The 21036-nt window shown below is 42.0% G+C and overlaps 1 protein-coding gene across 1 annotated transcript in view; it reads left to right on the forward strand.

The window, feature by feature from the left end:
• Positions 1-21036, forward strand: part of LOC126234331 (uncharacterized) — a 198931-nt gene that overhangs the window by 96566 nt on the left and 81329 nt on the right. The window contains exon 4 of the mRNA XM_049943016.1: positions 16609-16694. Coding sequence (XP_049798973.1) covers positions 16609-16694 — 86 coding nt within the window. The remainder of the gene's footprint in view (positions 1-16608; positions 16695-21036) is intronic.

Genomic DNA, 21036 nt, shown 5'->3' on the forward strand with positions numbered 1-21036 from the left:
AGCTTTGTATTGACTTTTTCAATTTTCTCGTTAACATATAATTCACATTGCTATATTCTAGCATTGAAGCACTCCAACACTTCACCATTTCTAATCACCACCCTGATACAACTTTCCAGTTTCACTAATTTAGCATTGATTTCCTCAAATTTTCTGTTAATGTATATATGCATGTGCTTTGCACCATCCGAACAAGTGTGCAACACACATGCAAATTTGTCCATAGTCAACAGTATACTGAAACAGTTACATTTTGATACACTGTCAGTTATGCAGAATCACATCAAAGTTTTGTCTGTATTGGCCCTAATTCAATTTCCTTATCATATCTGTAACCAGAAAGCCAGCTATACTAGCAATTCCTGCATATGGTAATGAATTCATTGACTGATATGTCAGTTTCTACATGTGATTGGGAAATATGCTTTTAATTCAGATTGTCCTGTTTGAAAGTGATAATGAATTTTGCATTATCCTGGACCAACTGCCTCAAGAGCCTTGAGTATATTTGGCTCAAACAAAATATGTTGGCGTGCATATGGCAGCCGAAGCAGAATTATTTCTGGATCTCATTCTGGTTTTCTGCTGCGATGTCATCAAAGATGAGTATGCTCTTGGGCTTTACTTTTTCAGGCAGTGGAATATTGCTGCTTTCTCTGAATGTGTGGCATGTTACTCCTTCAATGCCATGCAAAATCTCCTGCAACAGCCGATTTTGGTTGAAATAGGGTTTTCAAAAATGTGTGTACTTGCTCGAAGCAGGCTCCCTCAGGATGTGTTAACAGTGTGAACAAGATTAGTCTTCCACAGTCTGAAGCTCCAATAATTAAAACATATGTGTTAATCAGAAAGTAATGGTCCAGTCTTCCTCTTCTTCCAGTTTCCAGCATCATCATTGCAGGCCTAGTCACTTATTATAAGACCTCTGCAATGAGGTGGTTTCATCCACTTGGTCAACATGGTAATTGCCCGTTTACATTGGGATGCAGGAGTTTTATAGGTCAGTAAATGACATATGTGTGGCTCATAATTTTTTTAAAATGTATAAACATTTAGATATAGCTGGATACATAAAACCATAAATAAGGTCATGGTTCTGTGCTCATGTCTGTTAAAGTTGATTCATTCATTTCCACATTTATCAATACACTGCATTTATTGCAGAGTTGAGCTATGGTTTCTTCTGAGCTGGTAAACATTAAACTGTTAAATCATGGGTGTTCAAATACTCCTACCAGATAGAACTCCTGATTCGATATCATTCGAACACTGATGCACTTCCAGCCACTGTTGTTCAAACAGTAGGTGTGATTGAACAGCATTATTTCCACGTCATGTGGCTGTTGCTGCAATGACTTCACCTCATCTGCAAGGATGAAGAATTATTAGCACAAATACCTACACTACCTCATGGCATTGAGTGTTGATATACTTCTCAACATCTTTACTGTTTGATGGTGTTGTCACAAGTGGTTGAACTATTTATTGATTGCTGTAAATGTACACTCCTGGAAATTGAAATAAGAACACCGTGAATTCATTGTCCCAGGAAGGTGAAACTTTATTGACACATTCCTGGGGTCAGATACATCACATGATCACACTGACAGAACCACAGGCACATAGACACAGGCAACAGAGCATGCACAATGTCGGCACTAGTACAGTGTATATCCACCTTTCGCAGCAATGCAGGCTGCTATTCTCCCATGGAGATGATCGTAGAGATGCTGGATGTAGTCCTGTGGAACGGCTTGCCATGCCATTTCCACCTGGCGCCTCAGTTGGACCAGCGTCCGTGCTGGACGTGCAGACCGCGTGAGACGACGCTTCATCCAGTCCCAAACATGCTCAATGGGGGACTGATCCGGAGATCTTGCTGGCCAGGGTAGTTGACTTACACCTTCTAGAGCACGTTGGGTGGCACGGGATACATGCGGACGTGCATTGTCCTGTTGGAACAGCAAGTTCCCTTGCCGGTCTAGGAATGGTAGAACGATGGGTTCGATGACGGTTTGGATGTACCGTGCACTATTCAGTGTCCCCTCGACGATCACCAGTGGTGTACGGCCAGTGTAGGAGATCGCTTCCCACACCATGATGCCGGGTGTTGGCCCTGTGTGCCTCGGTCGTATGCAGTCCTGATTGTGGCACTCACCTGCACGGCGCCAAACACGCATACGACCATCATTGGCACCAAGGCAGAAGCGACTCTCATCGCTGAAGACGACACGTCTCCATTCGTCCCTCCATTCACGCCTGTCGCGACACCACTGGAGGCGGGCTGCACGATGTTGGGGCATGAGCGGAAGACGGCCTAACGGTGTGCGGGACCGTAGCCCAGCTTCATGGAGACGGTTGCGAATGGTCCTCGCCGATACCCCAGGAGCAACAGTGTCCCTAATTTGCTGGGAAGTGGCGGTGCGGTCCCCTACGGCACTGCGTAGGATCCTACGGTCTTGGCGTGCATCCGTGCGTCGCTGCGGTCTGGTCCCAGGTCGACGGGCACGTGCACCTTCCGCCGACCACTGGCGACAACATCGATGTACTGTGGAGACCTCACGCCCCACGTGTTGAGCAATTCGGCGGTACGTCCACCCGGCTTCCCGCATGCCCACTATACGCCCTCGCTCAAAGTCCGTCAACTGCACATACGGTTCACGTCCACGCTGTCGCGGCATGCTACCAGTGTTAAAGACTGCGATGGAGCTCCGTATGCCACGGCAAACTGGCTGACACTGACGGCGGCGGTGCACAAATGCTGCGCAGCTAGCGCCATTCCACAGCCAACACCGCGGTTCCTGGTGTGTCCGCTGTGCCGTGCGTGTGATCATTGCTTGTACAGCCCTCTCACAGTGTCCGGAGCAAGTATGGTGGGTCTGACACACCGGTGTCAATGTGTTCTTTTTTCCATTTCCAGGAGTGTATATACTATTCTTGAGCTCTACTGTCAATTCATCAATACGAATTATTATCTTTCATATTAAATGCAGTATGATGGCACTCGTTATCAACATGATAATAATTATTATTATAGATGAATTCTTACTGCAGTTGCTAATGCTTCTTGCATGATAGGAGAATGGACAGACTTTTTAAAAATGGTAAACAATTCCAGCATATGCACCACAGTGTGTTGGTGGACCTAGTCAGGTAATGCATCTTCTTGCCATTCTGTTGCATTTTCATTATTTGCTGAATAATATTCCTGATGTCTGCAGTAATATGCTTCTCTGTTATGCTTTTCCATTCATGATGCAGAAAGCTGTGAATACATATTTCTGAAAGATCTGTACAACAAATAGACTTTTTAAATTCTTCTTTGCCCAATGCAGGCATCTCGTTGGTTGAACACGAGTCCTAGATGTACATACAGACAGTGAAGAAATGATGGTGCTTATGTCGGCACTATGTGTTTTACATATTAAGTTATTCTCATGATGTTGGTGTGCTTGTGTCGGCACTGTGTGTTTTATATATTAAGTTATTCTCATGATGTCAAAATCATAGGCTTCAGCAACTCACAGCAATGCCAAAACTACACTGCATGCATATTTAAAAAAAATTCTCAACAGTCGGGGAGTTGAAATTGCATGCAGTTGGTTGGGTGGTGGCACTTTGGGTGGGTGCGTGGCATATGTGGGCTGGTGTTGGCATTGATGATAAGAAAACATGAATGCTGACATCAGCAAAATATAACAAGCACAATTGCCTGAGAAATTGATGTGGTGATGTAATCTTGAAGATAAAGGAGTGCTGATGCTGATAAGAAAATGCTGATTGATGCAGAGTCAGCATTTTTGACCAAGAACCAGTGACAAGCTACTGTCACTTTCTCAGAAGAGATGCCTTTACAGAAACTAAACTGAACTGTTGTTAAAATGTAATTCTAGGAGAATTGGTTCACTGTTCCAAAATAAGATATGTTATCAAACATTCTTGAGAACATAGTGTATAGGATAGTGGGTGTATGATCAGAGTTTTATACCACCATTTTCCTATTGTTTTAAAAATCTGTTTCACTACCACATACTTCAGTTTTCCATGAGCTACACTTTGACTCATTAACTGGTGATAAAGGTAACTAAATGTGTGTCCTACCAAGTGAGCACACATTTAAGTACTTCGGTTGAGATACGATTAAGCCAAAGAGTTACTGCATTTTAGTGACCTACTGAATAAGTGATCCCTCTAAAAGACCATTTGGCAAAATTTATGTTTGGTGGTTGTGTATGCAATGTTGGTTAAATAAGATAAATTTTATATTATTATTTGTTCTTAACCTGTATTATCAAGTTCTGTTAGGAAGAAGGCAAGTAACAACTAATGATTTGAATTTAATATAACCTATCTTGCTGCTACTTTATTTAGGAAGTCAAATATTATTTTCTTTACCAAGTTTATTCATTTTATACGTAATAATACCAGTAATTACCAGTGTTTCATTTTTAGGATTTTGAATTTTATACAAAAGTACAAAGTTCTTCCATTTTTGAGGATATAGTAAAGAATTTTACAGTACTGCTCGTGCCCTTTGGATTCATGATTAGATCTACGCCTTGAATTAAATAAAGCTCTCTTTTCCTGGCACAAGACACTAGACATCCTTTCTTTCAGCTTTCCACAATTGTTGTTCCTGTTTGCCTTGTAAAGGAAAACTGAATTCTTAGTGTTGTAAGAATATTTTAGGAAAGTATTAAATTTCTCATCTAGGTGTCCTTGGTAAATTTCTTCTCATTGATCAGTCTGTAATTTATATTTTAATGGATTAGAAATAATAGCCAAACAGTTGCAAAATACAGGTTTATTAAACCTTGATCATGGTTTTGACAGTTATAAAACCACCTTCTTCAGAAGATGTATGTAAAATCACATTGTCTGTAGTCGAACTGCGAGTCGTTGACTCTGTCTAGTACAAGTCATCCAATTAATTATGTTTCAAATGTTTCAAAATACATTGTATAGAAGTAGTAGCCATCTACTGTAGAGCTTTGTTTTAAAACTTTTTAAAAATTTTTAAGCCATAGCTCTACAGTAGACAGCTACTAGTCTTATATAATGTATTTTAAATGGTGATTAAGTGGATCACATGTACTAGACAGAGTCGACAACCCCCACTTTGGCTGTAGATAATGAGATTTTACATACATCATCTTCTGGAGAACACGGTTTTAAAACTGTAAAAACCATAGTTAAGGATTAATAAACCTGTATTTTGCATCTGGTTCATTGTTATTTCTAATCCATTGAAGCTCTTGCTGTAGTGCAGCCACGTTAAAAATCTTTATATTTTAATAGTATAACTGAGACATTATTTATGATTCTGTGGCATTGTTTGCTTATTCTCTAAGTAAAATCTAACTGATGGGGATCCTTTATTGCTGCCTTTTCATAAACCAGTTATTAGAGGATTCACATCTATTTCATTAAGGAAATGTTGGATTTAGAAATAAATTTTAATTGCTTTTGCACTATGTCTTCCCATTCTTGTGTGGAATGTTACTGTGGAGACCAAATCGAAGCTGGACAGCAGAACTAAACTCTCTTGATCAGAACCATCCATGTTGAAGCTGTCCAGATAGCAGTTTGTGTTAAAGTGTCACTTCCAGGATGAAGAGATATGCCAGACACGGACCAAACCTACCCAGCAGAGGGGCAATTTGCCGGCCAGCCTGGATGTGGTGTTTAGGCAGTTTCCCACATCCCACTAGGTGAATACTGGGTTGTTACCCAAGTCCCACCTAGTAACATGATTCACAAATATCTACATCTACATTGATACCTGCATATCACATTTAAGTGCCAGGCAGAGGGTTCATCAAACCATCTTTACAATTCTCTATTATTCCAATCTCGTATAGTGTGTGGAAAGAACGAACACCTATATCTTTCCATACAAGCTCTGATTTCCCTTATTTTATTGGGGTGATTGTTTCTCCCTATGTAGGTCGGTGTCAGCAAAATATTTTCACATTTGGGGGAGAAAGTTGGTGATAGGAATTTCATGAGAAGATTCCGTTGCAACGAAAAACACCTTTCTTTTAATAATGTTCAGCCCAAATCCTGTATCATTTCAGTGACACTCTCTCCCATATTTCAACATGCTGCCCCTCTTTGAACTTTTTCGATGAACACCGTCAGTCCTATCTAGTAAGGATCCCACACCACACAGCAGTATTCTAAAAGAGGACGGACAAGCTTAGTGTAGGCAGTCTCCTTAGTAGATCTATTACATTTTCTAAGTGTCCTGCCAATAAAACACGGTCTTTGGTTAGCCTTCCCCACAACATTTCTATGTGTTCCTCCCAATTTAATTTGTTCATAATTGTAATTCCTAGGTATTTAGTTGAATTTACGGCCTCTAGATTTGGCTGATTTATCATGTAACTAAAGTTTAATGAATTCCTTTTAGGACTCGTGGATAAGCTCACACTTTTCATTATTTAGGGTCAACTACCAAGTTTTGCACCATTCAGATATCTCTTGTAAATCATTTTGCAATTTGTTTTGATCTTCTGATGACTTTATTAGTCGATAAATGACAGCATCATCTGCAAACAACCTAAGACGGCTGCTCTGATTGTCTCCCAAATTCTTTATGTAGATAAGAAACAGTAAAGGGCCTGTAACACTACCTTGGGGAATGCCAGAAATCACTTCTGTTTTACTCAATGGCTTTCCATCAATTACTACAAACTGTGACCTCTCTGACAAAAAATCACAAATCCAGTCAAATAACTGAGATGATATTCCATAAGCACACAATTTCACTATGAGCCGCTTGTGTGGTACAGTGTCAAAAGCCTTCCGGAAATCCAGGAGTATGAAATCGATCTGAAATCCCTTGTCAGTAGCACTCAACATTTCATGCCAATAAAGAGCTAGTTGTGTTTCACAAGAATGATGTTTTCTAAACCCATGTTGACTGTGTGTCAATAGACCATTTTCTTTGAGGTAATTCATAATGTTCGAACACAATATATGTTCCAAAATCCTGCTGCATATCAACGTTAACGATATGGGACTGTAATTAAGTGGATTACTCCTACTACCTTTCTTGACCTGTGCAACTTTCCAATCTACATCTACATCCATACTCCACAAGCCGCATGACGGTGTGTGGCGGAGGGTATCTTGAGTACCTCTATCGGTTCTCCCATCTATTCCAGTCTCGTATTGTTCATGGAAAGAAAGATTGTCGTTATGCCTCTGTGTGGGCTCTAATCTCTCTGATTTTATCCTCATGGTCTCTTCACAAGATATACGTGGGAGGGAGCAATATACTGCTTGACTCCTCGGTGAAGGTATGTTCTTTAAACTTCAACAAAAGCCCGTACCGAGTTACTGAGCGTCTCTCTTGCAGAGTCTTCCACTGGAGTTTATCTATCATCTTCGTAATGCTTTCACAATTACTAAATGATCCTGTAACAAAGCGAGCTGCTCTCTGTTGGATCTTCTCTATCTCTTCTATCAACCATATCTGGTACAGATCCCACACCAGTGAACAGTATTCAAGCAGTGGGTGAACAAGTGTACTGCAGCCTACTTCCTTTGTTTTTGGACTGCATTTCCTTGGGATTCTTCCAATGAATCTGTCTGGCATCTGCTTTACTGACGATTAATTTTATATGGTCATTCCATTTTAAATCACTCCTAATGCGTACTCCCAGATAATTTATGGAATTAACTGCTTTCAGTTGCAGACCTGCTATATTGTAGCTAAACAATAAAGGATCTTTCTTTCTATGTATTCGCAGCACATTACACTTGTCTACATTGAAATTCAATTGCCATTCCCTGCACCATGCATCAATTCGTTGCAGATCCTCCTGCATTTCAGTACAATTTTCCATTGTTACAACCTCTCGATATACTACAGCATCATCCGCAAAAAGCCTCAGTGAACTTCCGATGTTATCCACAAGGTCATTTATATATATATTGTGAATAGCAACAGTCCTACGACACTCCCCTATGGCACACTTGAAATCACTCTTACTTCGGAACACTTCTTTCCATTGAGAATGACATGCTGCGTTCTGCTATCTAGGAACTCTTCAATCCAATCACACAATTGGTCTGATAGTCCATATGCTCTTACTTTGTTCATTAAATGACTGTGGGGAACTGTATCAAATGCCTTGCGGAAGTCGAGGAACACGGCATCTACCTGGGAACCCGTGTCTATGGCCCTCGAAGTCTCGTGGACAAATAACGCGAGCTGGGCTTCACACGATCGTCTTTTTCAAAACCCATCCTGATTCTTAGAGTAGATTTCTAGTCTCCAGAAAAGTCATTATACTCGAACATAATACGTGTTTCAAAATTCTACAACTGATTGACGTTAGCGATACAGGTCTGTAGTTCTGCACATCTGTTTGACGTCCCTTCTTGAAAACTGGGATGACCTGTGCCTTTTTCCAATCTTTTGGAAGCTCTTCTAGACACCTACTGTACATCGCTGCAAGAAGGGGGGCAAGTTCCTTTGTGTACTCTGTGTAAAATCAAACTGGTATCCCATCAGGTCCAGCGGCCTTTCCTCTTTTGAGCGATTTTAATTGTTTTTCTATCCCTCTGTCATCTATTTTGATATCTACCATTTTGTCATCTGTGCAACAATCTAGAGAAGGAACTACAGTGCAGTCTTCCTCTGTGAAATAGCTTTGGAAAAAGACATTTAGTATTTCAGCCTTTAGTCTGTCATCCTCTGTTTCAGTACCATTTTGGTCACATAGTGTCTGGACATTTTGTTTTGATCCACCTACCACTTTGACATAAGACCAAAATCTCTTAGGATTTTCTGCCAAGTCATTACATAGAACTTTACTTTCAAATTCGTTGAACACCTCTCGCATAGCCCTCCTCACACTACATTTTGCTTCGTGTAATTTTTGTTTGTCTGCAAGGCTTTGGCTATTCTTTATGTTTACTGTGAAGTTCACTTTGCTTCTGTAGCAGTTTTCTATCTCGGTTGTTGTACCACGGTGGCTCTTTTCCATCTCTTACGATCTTGCTTGCACATACTCATCTAATGCATATTGTACAATGGTTTTGAACTTTGTCCACTGATCCTCAACACTATCTATACTTGAGATAAAACTTTTGTGTTGAGCCTTCAAGTACTCTGAAATCTGCTTTTTGTCACTTTTGCTAAACAGAAAAATCTTCCTACCTTTTTTAATATTTCTATTTATGGCTGAAATCACCGATGCTGTAACCGCTTTATGATCGTTGATTCCCTTTTCTGCGTTAACTGTTGCAAGTAGTTCGGGTCTGTTTGCACCAGAAGTTCTAATATGTTATCACCACGAGTCAGTAGAGTCAGTTCTCTGTTTAATTGCTCCAGGTAGTTTTTAGATAATGCACTTAAAAAAATTTCACTGGATTCTTTGTCCCTGCCACCCGTTAATAAACGTTTGAGTCTCCCAGTCTATATCTGGTAAATTAAGATCTCGACCGAAAACTATAACATGGTCAGGAAATCTACTCAAAATATTTTCCAAATTTTCCTTCAGGTGTTCTGCCACAACAGCTGCTGAACCAGGCAGCCTATAGAGATATTATCCAATTACCATGTTTGAGCCTGCTTTAATCATGACCTTCACCCAAATTATTTCACATTTCGGATTTCCGTCAATTTCCTTTGATACTACTGCACATTTTATCACTATAAACACACCTCCCCCTTCACTGTCCAGCCTGTCTCTGCGGTATACATTCCAATCTGAGTTTGGAATTTCATTACTGTTTACATCTGGTTTCAGCCAACTTTCCATCCCTAGTACAATGTGGGCATTGTGACCGTTTATTAATGAGAGCATTCTGGGACCTTTCTATAGACTCTCCTGCAGTTTACTGTTACCACATTAATATTGTTATTCCCTGTTGTGTTTTGCCTACTGCTACCTTGTCTTGTCTCATGAGGCGACTTGTCGGGCCTAGGGAGGGAATTCTCTAACCTAAAAAACCCACATGTGCACTCCACACGTACTCCGCTACCCTTGTAGCCACTACCTGCGTGTAGTGCACACCTGACCTATTCAGGGGGACCCTACATTTCTCCATCCGATAGCGGAGGTCGAGAAATTTGCACCCCAAATCTCCGCAGAATCATCTGAGCCTCTGGTTTAAGCCTTCCACTCGGCACCAAACAAAGAGGACTGCGATCAGTTCTGGGAACAACCCTACAAATAGTTAGCTCAGATTCCACACTGCGAGCAAGGCTTTCCACCTTCGCCAACTCCGCCATCCGCCTGTATGAACTGAGGGTGACCTCTGAACCCAGACGGCAGGAGTCATTGGTGCCAACATGAGCAACAATTTGCAGTCGGGTGCACCCAGTGCTTTCTATCTCCACATCTTGGATGATACCCCCCGGCAAGCAGACAGAGTGAATACTGGCCTTTTTCCCTGACCTTTCCACTATTTCACTAAGAGGCTCCATCACCCGCCTAACATTGGAGCTCTGAATCACTAATAAACCCCTCCCCCCGTGTGCCTGCTTGGACCTTGCTGAAGGAGCAGCCACATGTCCACTCACAGGCAGAGCGGGCGATGCCACATGGCCAGCCTCCACATTGACCCTCCACCTCGTGTGACGTCAATGCCATTAAACCTGCCACTCCCCTTGGGGAGAGGGTGGCCCAAATGCGCCCGGTCTTGACAGCAGGGACTGTGGGTGAAGCATGTAACACCTGGGGTGTACCATGCAATGCACCAGACTCCCCACTGCTGCTACACTCTGAGGCAGCAACCTGAAGACGGCTGACTGTGGCCATCAGCACGTTCAGCTGTTCGCGAACAGTGGCCAGCTCGTCCTGCGTCCGTACACAGCAGTCACACATCCTATCCATCCTAAGAAATCAACAATTTACTGTAGAGATTAAGTAATCGACTTTTAACTAGACTGCTAATTCACTAAAGGCGGCTGATAGCTGACTGAACTGTGGTTACTAGACACTTCTTGTTGGAAACAATGAAAATAAGTGCTAACTGTCTCTGGACTGTATTAAAAACAAACACAAAATCATTGGAACACTATTACTAGTAATCAAAAATTAAAGCTTCCTAAAAGCAAAAACACACGGAAAAAGAAGTGACAAGTAAGAAAACACAGTTAATACTTGAATTTACATAGCTTGCTGCACAGGAGACAGATCTTTTGTTGTGCGAACGGTTGTATACGATTGTTAAGTATGGAGCTAACGCATCAGCATACTCTGAAAGGAACCTAATTGGTATACAGTCTGGACCAGAAGACTTGTTTTTATTAAGTGATTTAAGTTACTTCACTACTCCAGGGATATTTACTTCTATGTTACTCATGTTGGCAGCTGTTCTTGATTCTAATTCTGGAATATTTAATCATCTTCTTTCAAAATCTTTCACTCACTTTCACATGAATAACAGTACAGGGGGTACACATATTCTGTCACGGAAGGTAACTGGTTGGTGACAAAAAGCACACTGTGCCACTCCTTAAACGACCTGTGTCAATGTGGAAAAAGGCACCAGCAAAAAAAGAAGAATCATCCATGGTGAAATCAGTTCTGAAATCTCCTCATAAATTTACTCTCTGATTGTAATTATTTCTAATAAGTGTGTTTAGTACTTTCTGTAATTGCTTAATTAAGTTTAAAACATTTGATGTAGGGGCCTGTATGCTGTTTGAACTGTTGTCTTGTATGTTATTTTTCCTGAAGAGAGCTGCTTAATGCAGTACTCACATAAGTATTTGGCATGGAAGTCCAGTTTCTGTGTATTTAGTGACTCCCCTTTTCCTTATGCTAGGGCTAAATAATGTGATACTTGTACAGGAGGTGCACAAAAACATGGAAATATTAAAAACACAACACATTACTATGTCTGATTTAATGTAGGGAAACTGTTGATGTTCAAAATGGCTTCCACTCATCTTAAATGGATAAATACAGGTCCTGTTTGGTTTTTGTGGGAAACTTAAAACCATTCTTCCTGCAAAATAGTGACAATTTGGGTAATGACGATGAAGGTGAATAGCGAGCACGAACCCTTATCTCAAAATTAGACCACAAAGGTTCAATAATTTTGAGATCTAGTTACTGTGGTGGCCAGGGGTGACGTGGCAATTCATCTGCATACTCACAAGACCAGTCCTGGATGATGTAAGTTGTGTACTCAAGGGATGGACCTGATCAGCCAAAATAGTCATTTAATCCTTGACAGTAAGTTTCCTTGCATAATAGCTGTGGTACCAATGGAATACCACAATATGGGTACCCAAATTATCAACAAACCCCTGCCACATTTCACTCTTGTGACGTAAACTCAGCCAGAAGTTGGAAACTGTGTGAAACAAGACTCATCCAACCAAATGACTTTATTCCTTGCTCTCTAGTCCAGGTTTTAGGGCTTCAGCACCACGGTTTCCTGTTACGGGCATTTGCATCTCTGATGAGTGGTTTATTTAACTGAAGTTCACCCAAAAATTCCCTGCTTATGGAGCTCCTCTTGTGTTATTTTGGTGCTCACAAGGTTCACGATTGGGACATTCAATTCTGCAGTGAATTTTGCTGCTGTCATCTTCTTAGTTTTCATCACAATCCTCTTCTATGACTATCTGTCATGATCACTCTACACACACTTTTGTCAGTCTTATGACTACGGATGATTTTTTTCCAATTTTCCTGTGTGCAGTATATATCTCAATAAAGTGCCTCTTGAAAACCGACACTTTGGCTACCTTGGAAAACCACTTTGAGGTGCATGGCAGTGACACAGCTGTGACAGTCAACATAAATACAAAAAATTCAGCTTGGAGAGGCACAAAGGGTAATAATCACAAATATTTGCATATTCCTGACATATGACAGTTTGAACAGCAACCAATACAATCAGAAAAAGTCACAATTTTTTATCTTTGCTACTGGCTACCAGTTTCAGTACACAGTACCATACATAAGCCATTCTCAGCCGCATAGTCATCATGTTTGCTTCCCAAATTGGTGTTCAAAAAAACACAGTATATGAAAATGAAAAATCTAAAGTTGTCTCTACAGATGTGCTATGTATAACAGAATGTCATTTATAAGTAACAGAAATTGACCAAGTATGCCTAATCAGATACAGAGATTGGACAAAAATAGAAACACTGTGAGAAATGCATGCTTGAATATAAATGCAGATGCACGACATGCCTGCTGGTTGCAGTACACCTAATACTGTTCTGGCCATGAATGACACTTTCAATGTATTGATGACAATGCACAGGCGCCATTTGTGGTGAAATACAACAGTGCAATCAGCAGGCTTGTGTAGCATCTGCATTAATGTTCAAGCATGCATTTCTCATGGTGTTTCTATTTTTGTCTGTGTTTGTTAAGGTGTTCCTGATCAATTTCTGTTACTTACAAATTATGTACTGTTATGCATAGCACATCTGTAGAGACATCTTTAGCTTTTTTCGTTTTCATGTACTGTGTTTTTGAAACACCCATTTGGGAAGCAAACATGATGACTTTGTGCAAGGAACAGCTGGAGTACTGTGTACCAAAACTGGTAGCCAGTAGCCAAGATAAAAAATTGTGACTTTTTCTGATTGTGTTGGTTGCTGTTCAGACTGTCAGCATGTCAGGAATACTCAAATGTTTGTGATTGTTACCCTTTGTGCCGTCCAAGCTGAATTTTTTGTACGAAGGTCATTCAGTAGTTAAAGAGGCAAATTGGTCTGGAGAAAAAAGCATTTATTTTTACAAAACAATACTTTTACTACTTTTCAACATAATCCCCTTGAAAATTTATGCAATTGTTCCAACGGGCTACAAGCTTTTTTATTCCGGCTGCAAAGAACTTTTTATCTTGATGTTTGAACCAATTTCCCACAGATTTTTTCACGTCCTCGTTGTCCTGGAACCTCTTACCACATAATACCTCTGTAGTGCACCAAACAAATTGAAATACCTGGTAGTAAATTAGCGCTGTAAGGGGAATGAGGCAGTACTTCCCAGCACATTTTGTCTATGGTTTCATGGGTTAGTTGAGCAATATGAGGACGTGCATTGTCTTGCTGGAGAATCACACCTCTCCTCTGAGATCCACAATATCTCTCTCTCATGGCTGGCTTCACCTTGTTTAAAAGCAAATCTGAGTAGTATTGGCTGTTCATTGTACACTGCTCTTCAAGAGAATCACAACAAACTGGACCTTCAGCATCCCAAAACACTGTCCACATGATTTTTGCCTGCTGATGCTTGGGTTTTGAATTTTTTTTTCGTATCAGGGGGTTTTGAATTTTTTCTTGACAGATGAGAAGGTGTCTTCCACTCCATGCTTTGTCTTTTTGATTCTGGCTCATAATAGTGAACCCAAGTTTCATCACAAGTTAAAATTTTGTTGAGGAAGTGCTCACCTTCTCTTTCATAATATTCCTTTAGCTCTGTGCACACTCTCAACCTGATTTCCTTGTGTAGCTGCATCAGCTCCTTTGGGGCCCGTCTTGCACGTGTTTTGTTGTACTTCAGCTTTTTGCAGATAATGTTATGAACTGTACCAGTACTAACTTGAACTTTATCAGCTATCATTTCCACAGTCACACAGCAGTTGGCACGAATAATATCATCAATTGGACTTTCAAGTGAGGGAGTTGAAACTGCAACCGGTCGGCCAGAACGGTGTTCTGAAAAGGGTTTAGTGATAATATTGGAAATCACAGCAGTTTACAGATGGTGCTCTGGTTACACTGAACGCATCTGTAAATTAATTGTGCCAATAATCTTTTACTAGAAACATTTACAGTAGAGCGTCAACTATTCAAATGTCAGTCTTCCAAACGACCGCTTAACCAAACTGTTACTTGCTAGTGTGTGTGTGTGTTTGTTTTCACACTTCAGCTTTGCATTATTTTGGGCTGACTGGAAATCAACAATAACTGTGTGGCAGTTTTTGAATGCAAAGTCAAATGAAACGGTGAGGATGTCAGAGACTTCTATCCACAACACATTACAGCTTTCAGAATAGTTAAACCATGAATTCAACAGATGGTAGCACCACAAAGTAGACAAGCTACTGGCTGAAATTACCCCAGGTGGCCAAAGTTTGCACATTTTACAGTACATGAATCAGCTGTTTTTCAAAATTAAAGATGTCATAATCATGTACCAGTTTTCCAGTTCTTTCTGAAAAAAAAAAATGCTATTTGAGCCACATCATCACAGTGTCCCACTGTTCATTATGTGAGGAAGCCACAGGAGTTAAGGCTGAGGACTCAATCAGTGTGGCAGCATATTATGAGACATTGTGAAGGATGCACAGATCTATTCAGAACAAACAAAGAGTCATGCTGCTGACAGTTGTTGGCATTCTGCCTGACAATCCCTGTCAGCTTGCTGTTGCAAAAACTCAACAGCTTCTACCGTTCAAATGGGAGGTGATGGATTAACCTGCGCAGATGACATGTCAAATGAGGAACTGCAGGATATCAAGATGACAATGCTTGGTGGGAAGGTGGCAGTCTTCTTTTTGTGTTAGCAGAAGAGCCAACACCGCGTTACGAGTGGAGGCCGAAATGCACTTGTTTTAGCTCACGCAGACTGGCGTGAAGAGGGAAGAACTATACTGACATGAGGTCTGGAACATGACAAGGAACCGAGCGAGGTGGCGCAGTGGTAAGACACTGGACTCGCATTCGGGAGGACGACGGTTCAATCCCGCGTCCGGCCATCCTGATTTAGGTTTTCCGTGATTTCCCTAAATCACTCCAGGCAAATGCCCGGATGGTTCCTCTGAAAGGGCACGGCCGACTTCCTTCCCCATCCTTCCCTAATCCGATGAGACCGATGACCACGCTGTCTGGTCTCCTTCCCCAAAACCAACCAACCAACCATGACAAGGAATGAGAATTCAGAAAGCGGATGTAATTAGTTTGATACTTAACTTTAATCCATTAATGATGAACATTGCTCTTGATGGTACATGATTCACAATATTATCTGATCAGAATACATTCTTGAAGATAGTAATTACAGTAACTGAATATGGCGCCTTGCTAGGTCGTAGCAAATGACATAGCTGAAGGCTATGCTAAACTGTCGTCTCTGCAAAGGAGAGCGTATGTGGACAGTGAACCATCGCTAGCAAAGTCGACTGTACAACTGGGGCGAGTGCTAGGGAGTCTCTCTAGACTAGACTTGCCCCGTGTGGCAGCACTCGGTCTGCAATCGCTGATAGTGGCGACACGCGGGTCCGACGTATACTAACGGACCGCAGCTGATTTAAAGGCTACCACCTAGCAAGTGTGGTGTCTGGTGGTGACACCACACTTCTTACAGAGAGAATGTAAAAGTTGGTACATGGTTTAAAAAAGTTCTTCAATAGCCATGGTGATTAAGTGGAAAATCAGTAAACCTATAAATAAATTTTTAGTTGTATTCACACTTCGTCTGCTGTTCTTTTGGGAGTAATTTGGAGTCTTATGTAGTCATATTTTATTATTTTTACGTTTAACAAATTTAATTACTGTACACTTTTTGACATTTTCCCATGTACTAAAAAATAAAATAAATGCAATAATTTCTGTTAAAACTTAATTACTTAGTCGTATATTACTTATCAGTATTACTTTTTTTTTACCAGTTACAATTATTTCAATATACACTGGAATTGCCATGGTGACGATACATCTCATCAGCTGTGTGATGCTGCTATATGGTGCGATCATGGTAAGTAAACTGTTATAGTACTTATAAGGGGCGTTCAAAAAGAAATGAGCCGGAGGCATAATTACAGAAACCAGTACCTGTATGTTAGAAGTATTGACCCTGGCTGTTGAGACACTTGTTCCACTGTGACACAAGGTGGTGAATGGCTCTCTCATAAAATTCCCAGGGCTGCGATGTTAACCAGTTCCGCACATACAGCTCGACGTCACCGTCCACATGAGTGCAGGAAAGGTTATGCTGATGTTCTTCTTTGACCAAGATAGCCCCCTTCTGACTCACTTTCTGCAGCGTGGGACAACAGTGAATGCCCAGCGTTACTTGCAAACCTTGACCACCCTTCGTTAAGTGATCAAATCAAAATGATCAGGCAGTCTTAATTGTGGGGTCATTCTGCTCCACGACACTGCAAATCCTCATATGGCCAACACAGTAGCAGTACTCCTGCAGAAATTTAAATGGGAGGTTCTTGGCTACCTTCCATACAGTCTGGACCTCTCTCCCTGTGATTACGCCATTTTTGGTCCCCTTAAAAGGCTGTGGGGGGCAAACGAGTCACATCGGAGAATAACATTCAGTTGTATGTGCAGAACTGGTTAACATCGCAGACCCGGTAATTTTATGAGACAGCTATTCACCGCCTTGCGTCACAGTGGGTCTGGTGTCTCAACACCCAGAGTCAGTACTTCTAACATACAGGTACTGGCGTCTGTAATTATGCCTCCAGCTCATTTATTTTTGAACGCCCCATATATATTAGCTATTTTTTTAGTTTTGGTTATAAAACTGTAGGACATTATTTTTGAATAGTTCATGTGGAAACCAGCCTTACATAGTTTCATGAACAAATAAATGTTAGTCCGCCTACTAAGTATGAGAGCATGTAAAGTTAGCCCTAATGGAGTTACAGTGGAAGGCTGCACTGCCTCAGTCAACTACCATAGGTAATACGTTGATCACAGATTATATCAGCAGTTAGACAGACCACAGCCCAGTTAATGAGTGCTGCACAGAAACAACAAGAACAGTGATGAATCTTGAACCGAATGACAGCCACCATGCCAGTCAGTATGGATTCCAAAAACATCGATCTTGTGAAACCCACTCAGTCTCACATGAGGTGCTGAGAGTTTTGTATCAAGGCAGTCAGGTAGATGCAGAATTTCTTGATTTCTGAAAAGCATGTGACTCAGTATCACATCTACGCTTATTGCCAAAAGTTCCATCATATGGGGTATAAAATGAAATTTTTGACTGGATTGAGGACTTTTTGGTAGAGAGGAGACAGCATGTTATCTTGGATGGAGAGTCATCATCAGATGTAAAAGTAACTTGAGGTGTGCTCCAGGGAAGTGTGTTGTGACCATTGCTGTTCATGTCTTGTATTACTTACATTGTGGACAATATTGATAGTAACATCAGACTTTTCACTTATGGTGCAGTTATCTATAATGAGGTACTGTTTGAAAGAAGCTGCTTAAATATTCAGTCACATCTTGATAATATTTCAAAATTGCCCAAAGATTGACAACTTACTTTAAATGTTTAGAAATATAAAATTATGCACTTCACAAAAGAAGAAAAATGTAGTTTGTTTGTTTTGTTGTAAGATGCAAAAACAACCAAGGTCATACATACCCATGTCAGAACCATAGAACACAAAGATGAAGACAAGTTAAAAGTGACTACACATTAACAGAATCAATAGCAGGAAAGACAGCTCAAAACAGGGACTTGGAGAAAGATCCTTAAAATACATCATAGAGAGAATGGAGGTCCTGAACTAAAAGTTAAATGTACTTCCTATATTGCTATGACAGATAAAAAGTAAAATGCAGTCAACAGCCTGCGTCCCCCCAGGGGGTCCACAACTGTTTTGTGGATACGTGTGTAGTGAGCATGGGACCCCGAGCTTGTGTGGCCCTCCTTCCTTTCTGGGCTGCATACCTTCCTTTTCCTCATCCTTCCCCATCCCCCATCTTGCCTCCCCCCCCGCCTCACCTCCGCCTCTTCCTTTCCCTTCCCTTTCTCCCCCTCTGGGAGTATGTTTAGTGCCTATGTCTGCAGACGGATGCTTGAAACTGTAAATCAGTCTCTCTCCAATGCTTTCTCTGCTGGCAAATCTTTGTCCTTCCTTTGCCCTTCTTTTTTCCTTACCTCTTCTCATTACGCTTTTCTACGCTGCAGCGTTTGAGACCTCTCTTCTTTCCTTTCCTTTTCTTTGTTCCTTCCTTCCTTTCTGTTTCTTCCTCCCTGTGTGTGTCCGAAGGCCGACCCATGCATTCCCATGCATAGCCGGTGATGGGGTAACGCGTAATTCCCCGCCCCGGGTAGACAGGTAGGACACGTACGTACCCCCTGGTAACGGCCAGGCCTAGGGAGGGGTGATTACTCGAGCTGATACCTTCCGAAAGTGCCGATTGGTCCCTCCGTCCGTTTCTCAGGAGGTGTGACCTGAGGTGTGAACAATCACCTAAGGTGGGAGTGCCCTCAGAGAGGGCCCCCACAAGGAAAGAGCGCACCATCGGAGACGCCGGTAATCATGGGGGATAGTTCCGCAATGGTTTCATTATCATCTACGGTGTCTGCTCACAAGCGTAAGTTCAATGAGTCTCAGCCATGGACAGTTCTTCCATTGTTGACGCAGGTCCTTGTTGTTTCTCGGTCGGACGACGGTCAAGACTTCTCCACAGTCAACCCCTTCATTATTCAGAAAGGTGTTGACGCAATTGCAGGTCCTGTAAAGTCTTGTTCCTGTTTATGAAATGGCACCTTGTTGTTAGAAACAGTCAGTGCCCTCCAGGTACAAAAATTGCTGCGTGCTTCACTGCTACACACCTTCCGTGTATGGGTGGAAGCGCACTGCACTTCAAATTCATTATGTGGGGTCGTTTATATATGCTCCCTCGACGGATTGTCAGATGAGGAAATTTAAAATTACTTGTCCGACAAGGCTTAACTGCTGTTCATCGAGTCATGAAAAGGGTTGACAAGGACTTGGTTCCAACTCATACTGTCTTCTTGACATTTGACAGAGTTCAACTTCCATCGAACATAAAAGCGGGCTATGAGAGAATTTCCATTCGCCCTTACATCCCAAACCCTACACGTTGCTATCGGTGTCAGCGGTTCAATCATACCAGCCAGTCCTGTTCCAATCTGGCCAAATGCATTACGTGTGGCAAGGATGCCCATGAGAGTGCTTGTCCACCTCCATCCCCTCGATGCATCAACTGTATGGGTGACCACGCTGCTTCCTCTCGAGATTGCCCCATTTTTAAAGACGAACAGCTCATTCAAGAAATCAGAGTGAAGGAAAAGGTGTTGACCTCTGCTGCTCGAAAGTTATTCGTCAGTCGAAAGTCCACTGTGCCTCACGCAGGTAACTACAGCACTGTCCTTGCCTCTCCTCGGCCAACAAAGGAGGCAGCCACGCAGACTTGTGATCTCACCTTTAGTGCCACGGTTGTCAGATTGGACAGTGCAAAGATCACCCGTTCAACGTCCCCACTCTCACCTGCTCACTTTATGGCTCACCCTTCATCAGGTTCTGCTAAATCTTGAGCCCCAAAATCAGACACCTGGACATCCAAAAAAGAGTCTACTCGTGAAGATTTTTTACGTACCCCAACTTCACAACCATCAGTTCCTCCTTCATCTAAACGTTCTGTTTCCAAAAAGGCTAATAAGAAACCCAGTTCCTCTCCTTCTCCGCCACGGCGTGTGTCATCTACAGCACCGCCTGGCGGTAACCGCCCTTGGCCGTCTTCTGTGTCACCGAGGCGCACTGCTGGCGGTCGATCAACCGGCCGATCGCTGGTGGCAGGAGCTGCTCCCGAACAACCTATGGATCAGGATCTTCTGCCTTCGGCTGAATGCCGTTCCACGCTGTCGGTCGCAAGCTCTGAGCAGTCGTTGAGTTGAGGGCATGATCTTCTGCCTTCGGCTGAATGCCGTTCCACGCTGTCGGTCGCAAGCTCTGAGCAGTCGTTGAGTTGAGGGCAACCTTGGTCACATTCTTCCATTTTCTGTCCACCCTATGTCCATTATCCATTGGAATATCTGTGGCATTCGATCCTACTCACCGGTCATCTTCTGTCTTCAGGAAACAAAGCTGCGTCCCCACGACTGCTTTGTTTTCCCCCATTTTCAGTCAGTCCGATTTGATCTCCCCTCTGTTGAAGGCACTCCAGCACATGGAGGACTCATGATTCTTCTCCATGATACTCCCCATTAGCACCCAGTCCCCTTAAATACTTCCTTCCAAGCTGTCGCTGTCCGTCTTTCCCTTTCTGGATGCACCTTCTCTCTTTGTGCTACATTCCATCGTCCACACCAATGGCAT

The sequence above is a fragment of the Schistocerca nitens genome, chromosome 2 (assembly GCF_023898315.1).
Source record: "Schistocerca nitens isolate TAMUIC-IGC-003100 chromosome 2, iqSchNite1.1, whole genome shotgun sequence".
NCBI classification, from domain to species: domain Eukaryota; kingdom Metazoa; phylum Arthropoda; class Insecta; order Orthoptera; family Acrididae; genus Schistocerca; species Schistocerca nitens.